The 12,701-nt window shown below is 47.3% G+C and overlaps 1 protein-coding gene across 1 annotated transcript in view; it reads right to left on the reverse strand.

The window, feature by feature from the left end:
• Positions 1–12,701, reverse strand: part of ADAMTS16 (ADAM metallopeptidase with thrombospondin type 1 motif 16) — a 149,662-nt gene that overhangs the window by 104,955 nt on the left and 32,006 nt on the right. Inside the window, exons 4-7 of the mRNA XM_072807448.1 lie at positions 8,709–8,967; positions 5,516–5,715; positions 4,119–4,202; positions 1,595–1,754 (exon numbers count right to left, since the gene is read on the reverse strand). Coding sequence (XP_072663549.1) covers positions 1,595–1,754; positions 4,119–4,202; positions 5,516–5,715; positions 8,709–8,967 — 703 coding nt within the window. The remainder of the gene's footprint in view (positions 1–1,594; positions 1,755–4,118; positions 4,203–5,515; positions 5,716–8,708; positions 8,968–12,701) is intronic.

The raw sequence follows: 12,701 nt of genomic DNA on the forward strand, positions 1-12,701 counted from the left end.
GTTGTTGCAATAAAATGAAGATGGTGTATTATATATGCCTGTTTATCCTCCATCCTTTAGAGAGGTGTGTTTCTTAGCTTCACCTAGTGAAATCTGAATGGAAACTATCAGACAAGCACATAAAGGGCTCTTTGCAACATGAGTGAAGGGGATCTGCTCTCCACATGGAAAAAAAATCATGGCTCTATATGGTGCTCACGTCACAGGCTATAATTGGAGCAAAGCAAAAGAAGGGGATTCACTGTAGATGGAGGAGAATTTCTGCCTTTTTAAATAAATATCTGTGGGGATGCCAGGGTGGCTCAGTGGTTGAGCGTCTGCCTTTGGCTCAGGGTGTGATCCCAGAGTCCTGGGATCGAGTCCCATATCAAGTTCCCCACAGGGGGCCTGCTTTTCCTTCTGCCTGCATTTCTGCCTCTCTCTATCTTTCTCTCGTGAATAAATACATAAAATCTTAAAAAAAAATCTGTGTTCTCAAAAGTCTGAATAAGAAAGTACCATAGAAAATGAGTGCATCAGGAGGTCCCCAAGACCAGCCCAGGTCCAAAGACTCGCCAGGGGGTTTCACAGGACTCGGCCTTTGTCATACTCACAGGTATAGTTTCATACAGATACCAAACGATGCAGAAGAACAAAATTAGCAAAGGGAAGGAGTGCATGGGAAAAGGTCTAGAGGAAACCATGCAAGAGTTTCCAGAGCGTCTCCCAGTGGATCCACACAGGATGCACCCAATTCCCCCAGAACCACGAGGCAGGCTCATTAGAGACCCAGGACCCAAGGATTTTATCCAGGGCTGATCACACAACAGCCCTGCCTGGCCTGCACCCAAACTCCAGACTCCCAGAAGGAAGGCAGACGCTCTGTGTAAACTCCATTATCTGTGCAAGCGAGTGGTGTAGGCACAGTGAGCCAGCTCTTCAAGCAAGGTGCTGGGAAGCACCCCAGAGTCCTGGTTCTCAGAGGCAGGCCAGGGCTCGCCTTGTAAGCAGGTCTTTCCAGGAACAAGCAGTCACAATTAACCTCTGTTCAGCCGAGCTCTTTCTGTGTAACATCCCAGAAAGAAATGTAGGGTTAGAAAAAACATCCAGGAGAACCCTGGTCAATGGCACATTGTGCTTTACACTCTTTGGGAAAATATCAAAGTACTACCTCCAACACATACCCAGCCTCATAAACAGGTTAAAAAAATTGTTAAGATTGCAGCATTCAGCAAATGCTGCTGTCTAGCAAAGGGAAATCGGGAATGTAATATTGCTACATCTCTACAAACATTCATAAATGTTTCTGCCACAGAATGGGACACCCTTGAATCCCTTCACCCTGTTCTCACAAATGGGAGATGAAAAGAGAGAAACAGTTTCTTAAAGGAATTCTTGAATCTACGAGGGACTTTTCCTTGTGAAGTAATCACTTTGGGGGAGTAAATGCACACACTTATGCTTGGCGTGAAGTGCACACAGGGAAGCACATCTGTTCTGACAGCTGGATTCGGCAGCAGGTACCGCTGTGGATTGGCTACAGGGGGCGAACCCTCAACATCCCAGGCCCCTGAGAGTGCACAGTGCTCCTCAAAACTCTGAGGGAGGGTCTTACCCAAGGTGTCACAGGGCTCATTCTTCCAGGAACATATGTCCAGACCTGTCAGCAAGATGGCGTGGTCATGGCGGGTGCCGTCTTTGCCCATCAATCCCGACTGCCACTGGCAGAAGCTGCTTAACGTGTGGTCTGCGTGATGGCTTATCACGAGCCCCGGCTGCCAAGACAGACCAAGACCCCCACGACAACAGAGGGAAAACACATCACAAGGCAGCTGTTACTCCACTACTGTCATCAACTCAGATTTCAACTACATAGTGGATCTGGTCTATAAGGTAATATACCCATTTCATGGATTAAAATCCAAAGGAGGGTGTCTTATAAAAAAAAAACAGTACAGATTCAATGTAGACACTTCTGTTGTTTCTGTAGTTCTGTACAAATACAGCTGGTATGTATTTGGCTGACCCTGAATGTATTTTCAGTGCCCCAAGATGACAGCTGTGCATGAAAAGCCTGCATCAAAATCTTTGCGAAAGATTTGTAGACTTGGGATCCCTGGGTGGCGCAGCGGTTTAGCGCCTGCCTTTGGCCCAGGGCGCGATCCTGGAGACCCGGGATCGAATCCCACGTCAGGCTCCCGGTGCATGGAGCCTGCTTCTCCCTCTGCCTGTGTCTCTGCCTCTCCTTCTGCCTGTGTCTCTGCCTCTCTCTCTCTCTGTGTGACTATCATAAAAATAAATAAAAATTAAAAAAAAAGATTTGTAGACTTATATAAAGCAACAGAGTCATTTATATGTGACTTCGCAGGTGCATAAAAACACCTAGACTGCTGATTTCATAACCAAGCTGGGCAAGTGGGATTTCTATCTCTTAGGGTTTGTTATGACAGTGTTAAATGAAGTTGCTTTCCTACAAAAGCAACATGCTTATGGGAAGGGGCAGGTCAATCGGTAAAGGTCTACTTCTAGAAAACAGACTCGAGCCAGAAGGAACTGATGCAGGGTACGTTCCACCATATGCATATACACCAAGTTCTAACAGAGCAGCATGGAAACGTCAGAGTGAAAGGCCCCTATGGGGAATGCGGAATGGAGATGTTAGGGGGTAGGGGGTAGCAGGAACACCCACTAGGCAGCGGGGAGTTATGTGGATTTTGCTGCTAGCTTTGCCTGTGGCTTGGTCAGAGAGAGCCAGGCCAACCAGCTCGATCCAGGACAGCCTGAGCAAGGCATTCATGACTAAAGGTTGGGTTGAAATTTGTGCTTCTCGCTCACTGAATGTGTTTTCTCCTTTTGGTGCTTATTTTGTCTTTCCCGAGAGTCAAATGCACGTAAGTGAAAGGCCGTGCATCACCACTGGGACATGCCTCACATTCTTCAGCAGGTGATTTCCAGGAACACTGCATTAATCAAAGTTAACACAGGTGTACGATCAAAAGATAACCTCGCTTATTCTCTGCAGCTTGGAAGGATTCCAAGGTGAAAACAATTTAATACAAGGAATAATTAACCTGTCACCTGAGACGCCCTGCCAGTTCATCACCCCCCGCCCAGACACTCGCTCACACCAAGACAATGAAGTTGTATCTTTCTGACCGTCAGGCTAGAAATGGGCTTGTGCCCATGCAGGCCCCCACTCTGCCCAGAAAAAGAGCAACACGGCAGCCGCTCACCATCCGGAGGCATCTTAGATCTTATGGATGATCTTAGGTTTCATCTAAAAAAAAATTTTGTTTTATAAACCAGAGAACTATGGCTAACAGGGGACCCTGCTAGGATGTCAGCAAGGGTGGACTGGCCGCTGGGCTCGATCATCCCATGAGGAGCCAGTGATCAGCTCGGGGCTGAGCAGAAGAGAGAGTTCTGGATGGTTGAGGTGCCACCAAACGTTCCTATATGACCTCACTGTGAACCACAGTGCATGCCCGTGCATTTACACAGGGACACTGGAACGAGGCAAAGGAGATGCTTTTACAAACCATGGAGATCAAGAGCCAGCATAATTAGGTATTTGGATTCAACAAGAGAAATGCACTTGACATTTCAGTCTCTGTGAAAACACAATCCTGTGACTGAAGGTGGTAGGGGCTTATGCGGTCAGTCTCAGGAGTTACAGAGGAGGTGTACAGGTGACAGAGGACACAATGCCCCACAGTACAATTTCACTGCTGGCCAGAGGGTAGTTTTAGTGTTCTAGCAAAAAGCAGAAAGGGCTCAGTTCCACCTGGCAGCCCAAAAGCTCATGGTGGGGAGACAGTGGAAGACATGCTTTGCACTTTCTCTTCCCAATGTGGTTCCCATCCCCACACCGAAGGCAGCTCTTCTGTTCTGTGCTTTCACAGGCCTCCTAAGAGGGTCTTCCTTACTACCTCAGCACACGTGCAAAATCCAAATAATCGTGAACAGAACTGATAAAAAGCTCAATGCATCAGACACAAAATACTAAACACTTTAAGTTGCCAAGGGAGGGAAAGTCAAGAGTCCACAGAAGGATCACATCAAGGAAAATAAAGCCTCATGTTGCATTATTTATTCTTCTGGGAGAAAAGTAGCTGGTGGTTTCAGAGACAGATTATTACCTGTTCTTCCTCTAGAAGAATCAGACCTACAATTGCAATGTTGATGTTTCCTCCTATCGTTCCGTCTTTGAACAAAGCAGACACCTGAAAAAGACAGGCAGTCCCTGTCAGTCCCCACACGTGGTGTCATTCCCTCTGTCCCCTGGGTCCTGCCAGTGATGGCGGGTGCCCGTGCTCTTGTGACACAGCCGTGTTAACTTTCTCATACTGCTGAACAGACAGATATAGAAATACCTAGCAATCAGGGAGACCAAGTATTGCATCCTCATCGTTGGTGCCCCTGAATACCAAGCTGAAGTTTGGGGATGTGAGTTCTACCCCTTAGGAAACACCCCTGAAGCCTCTGAGTTGACAAGAGGTCTCATTTGAATATAACAGAATGTTACCCATAGTGATGACTTCACGGGCAAGCACTCTCCACACACTCTGGCAGCGGGACTTTAGGGAAGCTCCCAAGAGAAACACTCAGGAAAAAACCCAGACGATCCAAGAAAGTGAAGGAAAAATGTGTGGAAAGAAGATGACCAAAGAAAGGTGCCCACGATGCTATGGCAGCAGATGTTGGTGGCTAACTGAAGTGGCACCTGGAGTGATGAGAGAGGGCCCCTCTGGTGCAGAATACTGGGAAAGCTTGACAAAATACAAGCGACATTGGCACAAACCAGAGCCCCTATGTCCTCACCCCCTGGACGCCCAGCGGCAAGCACCTCTATGGCACCAGCCCATCAGCCCCCTGGGAGCTCACGTGGGGCGGGCTACCAGACATGATGCCATCAATAATACCCACGTTCAGGGGTCCTGGGGCGGAATGAAAAGTATGTCTTCAAAATATCGTCATCCCAACTATTTTTTAAGACACACTTAAGTGACCCAGGATCTTGTCCTCCCCTATCTCCATGTCACTTAGTGGGGCTTAGATGCTTCTCATCACTCCTCATCATCACAGCAGCTGCCAATCTGGGACTCAGGACATGTTGCCCAAGATGGCAGCCTACAGGGTTGTATGCTTCTCTGACATTATGGGTCAAATAATGGATATTCATTATTTAAACATTAATGGTCCTAAAGAGATGGGTACTTTTGTACAGCCACCTAAAATCACACATAATGATGGCAAGCAGATTTACTACACTACATCGTCGCAGCATCCTCTTGCAGGTTTCTGGTAGATGAAGACAGTGATCCACCCAAACCATGCCCCCAGCTCACAGAAAGGGTCAGACTGTTCACCCTCCAAGGGGTATTCTCTGGAGTTCTGAACACGGCTCTTTTGAATGGAACACAGTAAGAGTGACCGAGTCATCATGGATAAAACATTTCTTGCATATGAAACATCAATGCACACACCCCATTAGGGGGAATTACACACGTAGCTTCAACAGCAAGGACTTTCCTACCATGTTGAGTATGGTCAGCACGTAGGTGGTGATATTTTCGTGGCCGTGGTTCTGCATCATCTTTCTATCCACCACCACCAACGTCTCCACGTTGAGCTCTTCATTCCTATGGGACTTGAGAAGAGAGCGCTTACGCCGAAGACAAGATGCATATTCGTCAGGCAGGATGAAGAGATCCTCCTTGGGAGGCTTGGGCATGTCTACGGAGGGGATGTTCGAGAATAAACGAAAGCAAAAGTCGTCACTCAAAACCAGCGCTGGATTGTGACATTCGAACTGGAGATTCAAAATGAGCTTTCATATAACCTTTAACCTTTGTGATATGAAACTTGTATTAAAGTGGAGCTTTAAATGTAAATAAAGCTCATAAAACCTAGATGTCGTGGAACCCAACACTGTAACTATCTCTGTGTAAGTTTGTCTTGATTTAAAAGCAAAGAGGAGGACCCCTTAGCTCTCATGTTCCAGCCTCAGACGCACAATGTTCAAAGACATTGGGGTAAGGACTCGTGAGCAGGCCTCTGCAGAACGCTTTCTGACAACGTGGTGGAACCAAGTTACAGACCACAGCGCTACCTTGAATCATTTTCTTATTTGATCAATATTGATGGCCTGATTCTTTTTAAAGCTGATTCCCACTTCAGGATGCATAACTGGTTTGTCTATCATGTTTCAAATGGGTTACGACCATGAGGCGCAGATCCGCTTCCGGGCAAAGCTGAATTTCTTAGAAAGCACCATATTTATCTCAATTTAATTGCAAGACAAAATATACCCTGTCCTCTTGGAGTCATTTAAAAATACTTTTGGCATGTATAATCAGTAAGTTAACACTATGTTAAAGACAATTAGGTTTAGTGGATGCCTCTGAAAATCTTTTCATGTGAATGGATGCTTCAAATTACCCAAAGATTCAGGTGACACTAATTCAAAGTTACGTCGACTCTATTCATGGACTGTGCTGCCAAAAGATGCTGTTTTGTTTGAGTGGTACCCAGGTGCAGTGCATTTTTGTTTGCTAAAATACTCTCTAACCTAAATGAACCCAGTGGAGGCTAATAACAACTCTGGAAAAGTTATTAAAGCACTCGTTGAGCACCACTGACCTTGCTGCAATTGCAGAGACACAACTCCACCCTAAGAGCTGTGTCTACACCAGCTCTGTGTAGGGATGGGGCCACCAAGGCACAGGGAAAGAACATTAACTTGCTCACAGTCCTTCCCTAGGGGAAAGTGTCAGAAATAGGTGTCCAAACTGGCAGCAGGATCCTGGAGTCTCGGGTTTAGCTTCACCACTGATTTTAAGCAAATCAATCTGCCTTTGAATGCCTCTTCCCACAGGAGTCTAACCTAAAAATGGCCATTTTCTGAGCCACAGACTCCAAAAGGAAGAATCTCTGTAAGTGTGAACTGCACTAGGCTGGGATTCTTTAGAGATGTCAAAAGCCCCATCAACAACATGGAAATGTCCATGCACAGGTAGCGGAGGTCTCAGGAACGACATGCTTCAGCCTGGAAGTCTGTACACCATTCTGGCCAGTCACGTGCCCAGCAGGGAAGGGACAGAAATACCTGGCGAACCAAACCACACCATATGGGTCCCTAATGTTTTCCAAGAGGCACTTGGTGACACTTTCCTTCTCTAGTCGGATTAAGAAAACAAGAGCAACTTTTTGTTTCCATTTTCCAAAAACAAAACTTCTTGCACAGCTTTTTTTCAAACAACTGTGCCACATCAAACAAACAGAACCCATTACTGAGGTTCTGAAAAGCCTCTGAAGGCAAACTACACCTCCACACGCATGCACGTGTGCACACAGGGACAGCCACGGCCACCGAGATGAGCCCACCAGCCTGGCACACAGTGTGCCTTTGCTGTTGCTGGCCTGCAGGCCTTGGATCACCTCCAGGTAAGAAGGAAAGGGCCACATCGGTCTGAGCAAAGCCAGCACTGCTGGATTTCCTCTCAGCCCACAACAGCTTTGGTTTGGGACCTTGGCAAAGTGGTAAGGACAGCCCTGCCAGGAGCCAGGTGCTCAGGCGGCGTTTTGTCCCTGACCCGGGGTCTGTCCTGCACTGAGCCCTGCCAGCCCAGACTCTGGCCGTGACCCTTACCATGCCTGAGTCCTGCCTCGTGCTCCTGACCCTGCCTGGCCCTGTCCTCAGCCCCCTTCCTCTCTGCTGTTCTGTGTCCAGGCAGCCGCAGGCAGCCCCAGGCAGCTGATGCTGACATGTACGCCCTGTTCCCATACCTGGTTCACCTCTGTCTTCCCTGACTTTCTCGACTCCTGTTCACCTCCTTTTGCTCCCAGCTCCTTTCTTTCTGCCACTGACTGAGCCCCAACTTAATCGATGTGGGTTTGAGTCTCTCAAGTGAACGTAGCACAGGGCTCTTCTGTACAGGACAGGCCGAGTTCAGGTGACACACCGGTGCGGAGGGTTCAGTGTATCTGTGTTCTGCTGCGAGTACCGAGGGGCCACAGGCCATCACTCTATTCCCCCTGCACCAGGACCACCTCTATTTCAGGCTGCTGCATAAGCAGCTGACGAAACCAGCAGAAAGAGAAGGGCTGGGACAAGATGGGCTCACTGGGGGCAAGTTTAATAAATAAAGTGGTGCTGGAGGGGAAGCTGAGGGAAGTGAGAGGAATCCAGTGAACACCGAACTCCCACTCCTGAACCACACACATATGAACATCGCATCACCTCCTGAGTGTTCACTGCACAACAAAGGGCCTCCTCCACAAAGCGCCGGTGATAAATTGTGGGTAAATGAGGTCATGCCTAGCCTGTCCTTTTGATGTAGTGGAGTAGAGCATATAAATATGTATGGAGATAAATTATCTGGCAGAAAACTATGCGGACTTTAATAAATCTCGACCCCCCAAACAACAGAATTACTGAGTAGACATGCCAGGCTTCTCTAGAAGACAGCCAGTGGATTCTGCTGTATGTCATTTCATCTGCCCCGGGAACGGTTCTTTTAAACTAAAATCCTACCACCATCTGTCCGTCTACCATGAGAGGGGACATAGCGAACACACGGATGATGGAATCATCACTTAAGCTGAGCAAGGATGGCCCGTTAATCCCACTGCCTGGGCCGACTACTCCGAAGGAAACCTAAAACATCCCATCGGCTTACATAAACGTCCGAATGGTTAAATGCACAAAAAGAAGCGCCCTTACATACATTTCTTGCGTCTTCCACAGAAATGCTGCTTTTGTGGGTGCTGGAGGCTCGAGCCGCTGCGCAGAGGCTGATTCCCCAGCTCCCGATCCCTCCGGGTCAGGACCGCCTGGGGAGCCCCTGGAGCCTGCACTTCTGTGGATCTCTTGTATAGTATGTGGGAGGGGGGTCCAGCCCCAGCGGAGTCCTGCAGGCTTCCCACTAGGTGGGGGGGAAGCGGCTTTAGGAAGTAATCTGCTTCTTGGGTTCTTATCATGCCCGACTGGAAAAGAGAGGAAGAGAGAAAGAGGGTTACCCCCTTTGCCCTGAGAACGACCACCCCCAGCACCACCTCCTCAGCACTCCGGGGGTGCCCTCTTGCCTCCAGCACCTGGGCTAAGGATGAGGCCCGGAAAGACCCGGGGCAGAGCCTTCCCATCTGCATCCTCCCAGGAAGGTCCGGGTGCAGGTGTGCCACGTGTTCCACCACGTGCCACCAGGTTCCCACGGGGCTCTCCGTGCAGAGCTCATGTGCACAGACTCAGATGCTGGTGTGGGTGCAGGGCAGGCACCACATGGGAAGGGAAAATCTAAATCCCACCAGAGTCATTTGCACAACTCCTTTCAAACTTGAATATAATGCTACCCTTGACATAAAAGTGTAATTTAAGATTAATCCAGAAAGAAGCACAAGAGAATTTCCTTAGGGTATCAGGAAGGTATTTCTGAGCAAGGTATCGTGGCAATAGGGGAAAACTAACTCATAAAAACACCAAAAATGTCTGCTGAGCAAATGTAGCATAAAGAATACTAAAAAAGGGGCGCTTAGGTGGCTCAGTGGTTGAGCGTCTGCCTTTGGCTCAGGTCATGATCCTGGGGTCCTGGGATCGAGTCCCACATCAGGGATCCCCGCAGGGAGCCTGCTTCTCCCTCTGCCTGTGTCTTTGCCTCTCTCTGTGTTTCTCATGAATAAACAAATTTTTTTTTAAAAAAAGAAGAATACTAAAAAAAATCTTAAAGGAGGCAAAATTGAAGGACTGCTTTTTACCTTCTAGAGCGACCAATATATTCAAAGCCTGATTATAACCAGTGTTGGAGAAGCCAGGGCAGCGTGAGGTTCTGGAGCAGCGCACCCTAGGGCAGAACTAGGAAGCGGCTGCCATGGCCTCCTGCCACATCCCCGACTCTGGAAGTGTGCTGTCAGTTCTAAGGATTCAGCCTTTTGGGATTCTTACCAAGTGCTTCTTGTAGGCACTTCTCCCACACTGATCTATGCGTGTAACTGTACACTGCAGCATTGTGCACAACAGCATAAATGTTCAAGCAAAACAAAAAATAACAAGAATAAATCATCAAAATGTTTACCGATTAATTCAGGGTAATGTTTTTAAAGTATAGTTATATGTTTGAAGAGGATAACATTAAATAAGACTAGGTAATTATGTGATGTTGATAATCATAATCAAATCTCTTGTCTCAAGTTCCTGTGACTATGGCTGACATCTTCCATATAAAACCTTGTTGAAATCACTGACTGCAGTTCTGTGAGGTGGCCATCCTATGACCCTCCTGTCAAAGATGAGGAAATAGAGAAGGAAAGTGACTCACTTCTGTTTCTAAGGTAACCTGGCTGGACAGTAGGGTGTAAGGATTCCCACAAAATCAGAACAGGCTCAGGAACTGCACATTGACGATTTATACTATAAGGGATTCCAAGTGGGATTAATTTTCAAAGTTTATAATAGACAGTGTGATCCCAACTCTTTCCATTTTAAAAAAGCATGCTCTGCACTTAGAGAACTTTCCTGGGGGAGCAAGAGCAATCGCCGATGTAGGTGGGCAGTGGTCTTCGGGGCAAGGCCGTGAGAGGGAGCTGCTTGCAACTTCGAATCTTTCTGTGCCATCCAAGTGTTTAGAATCTGTACATATTCTCACAAAAATAATGTCAACGGCATTGCTGGATTATGGGATTATGGACAATTTTTAAATACTCTTTGTAAATGTTACTCTATAATAGCTGTAATTTGTGAATATAATTAGTTGCTCCTGCACAACTGTCCAGCGGTCACTTAGAAGTCTCTGGTACTAAGCTGCCAGTGTTACAATCATGTTGATTTTCCCCAAAGTTACCTTGATAATTTACTACCCTGAGTGAGACACTAGTTACTCACAGAGGCTGAACAGGTGCATGTGCACCTGTTCATAGTAGGCCTCTGATTTAGGAGGCTGAGTCTGACTTCCACTGCGGAGCACCCTCCCCACCAAATGAGCTTCCACGTTGGGCTGGGCCGTCCTGTGTGAGCCTGGATATCTGCACGTGGTGGGATGACAGGCGTGAGGAAGCACTCCTTAGATCTTCTTAGATCTCGGTAAAGGGACAAACACAATGCTCAGGAACAGCAGGGTTGGGGGTGGGAGAGAAAATGTTTATTGGACACTGAGAGATTGAGCCCTGGCCCTGGAGTTCCTGCTGGCAGGGCAGGGTGGGGGTGTAACCGTGGTCAGTTATCAAGGAAGCCATCAGCACCATGGGGGGTGGCCCTCCTGGGGCCCGAGAACCCCCTGGCAGTAGAAAGGGAGAACACTTGGAATTTTTGGCCCACCCCACTGAGTGGGAGGAGGCGCCTCTCAGGCAGTGCTCTCCGTGAATAACCTGGGAATCTGTGTGTCCCCTAGAAACTCTAGCAGTGAAGCTCCCATGCGACTACTTGGGAACCTTAAAGTTCACAGTCCTATCAGGGAGGATACTAGCATGGAAGGGCACGGCAGCTGCGGCAGCAGAGTTTCATCCTTCTGCACTTCAACTAATGCAGTAGTTTAGATGCAATGGAGTTGCAGTAATGCAGTCATGGCCGTGCTCACCCTTCGTACAATAACACCACCCAAGGACGCTTTCTACACTTTTGAAGGTAACCAGTTCAAGTATTAACTTAAAAAAAAAAAAGACTTCATTTTTCACCTTAAAAAAAAAAAACAAAAAACCTTTTCTGATCTGGAAACTACTCCATGCATTTCTTATCACCCCTTGGAAGACCATCTGAGGTGTCATTCGGCATGTCTCACTGGAGCCCCAGCGGACTCAGAGAGCAGCCGGCTGAGTCCGGCGCCCCAGAGCGCACCATCCAACTCCAGTGGTGCTTCCTGTGTGACTTTCGGTGGTTTACTCAGCCTCTCTGTGTTGTGTTACCCTCTAGGAAGTGGAGATAAGGCTCACTGGCTGTCATGAGTTTGTAGGACTTAACAATGAAAGTAGTTTAAATGCATGATCCACAGAAAACATGCAGAAAAGATCTGCTGAGTGAATGAAGCGAAGAGTGTAAAATATCATACTTCACCTCTGATGATCTCTGATTCTTTTCTGATAATTCTGGGGATTTTCACCGTAACAGCATGAGATTTCCCCTGACGTGTGAGAGCTGGTTCACCCCAACTCCACCATCATAACCTCAAACACCTCCCTGCTTCTGGCCTGCTGTCTTGTTTTTATTCTTTCTGGCTTTTGCATCTAAAAAACTTGTGACCTTTGACAGCTGTTCAGTCCCAAAAGTGACTCCTGCTCTGCCCCCCGCAGGTCGAGGCTCTGTTGTGGGTGCCTGAGGCTGAGAGGACCAGATCCTCGGGCAAGAAGGACTTCGTGTAGCTCGAGGATTTCCTAATTTTCATGAACAAAGTAGTCAATCCCCAATTTAATTAAATACAGAGACTATAACAACTGATTAAGCCTGATGTTCTGATTTCCTTATAATCAACAGATATTGAAAAAACACAGAGAAAGTAACTGTTATCTTGCTGTATCATTAGTTTGCAAGCTTACTTAAAAGGTTAGATAAATCACTGAAGATTAATGTTGTCTGCTTATTAAAGCTGTTCTTTATTGAACCAAGAATATTTATCTGGACACTCATCAAATGACCAGTGCACACCTGCCCACAGTAACCACTGCGATGTCAGCTGGGTGGATTATTAACCAGGCTTTCAGAAAAAAAGGCCAGTGTCCTTCAAACTTTGCAAAGGAGC

Source organism: Canis lupus, chromosome 31 (assembly GCF_048164855.1).
Source record: "Canis lupus baileyi chromosome 31, mCanLup2.hap1, whole genome shotgun sequence".
Classification (NCBI taxonomy): Eukaryota; Metazoa; Chordata; class Mammalia; order Carnivora; family Canidae; genus Canis; species Canis lupus.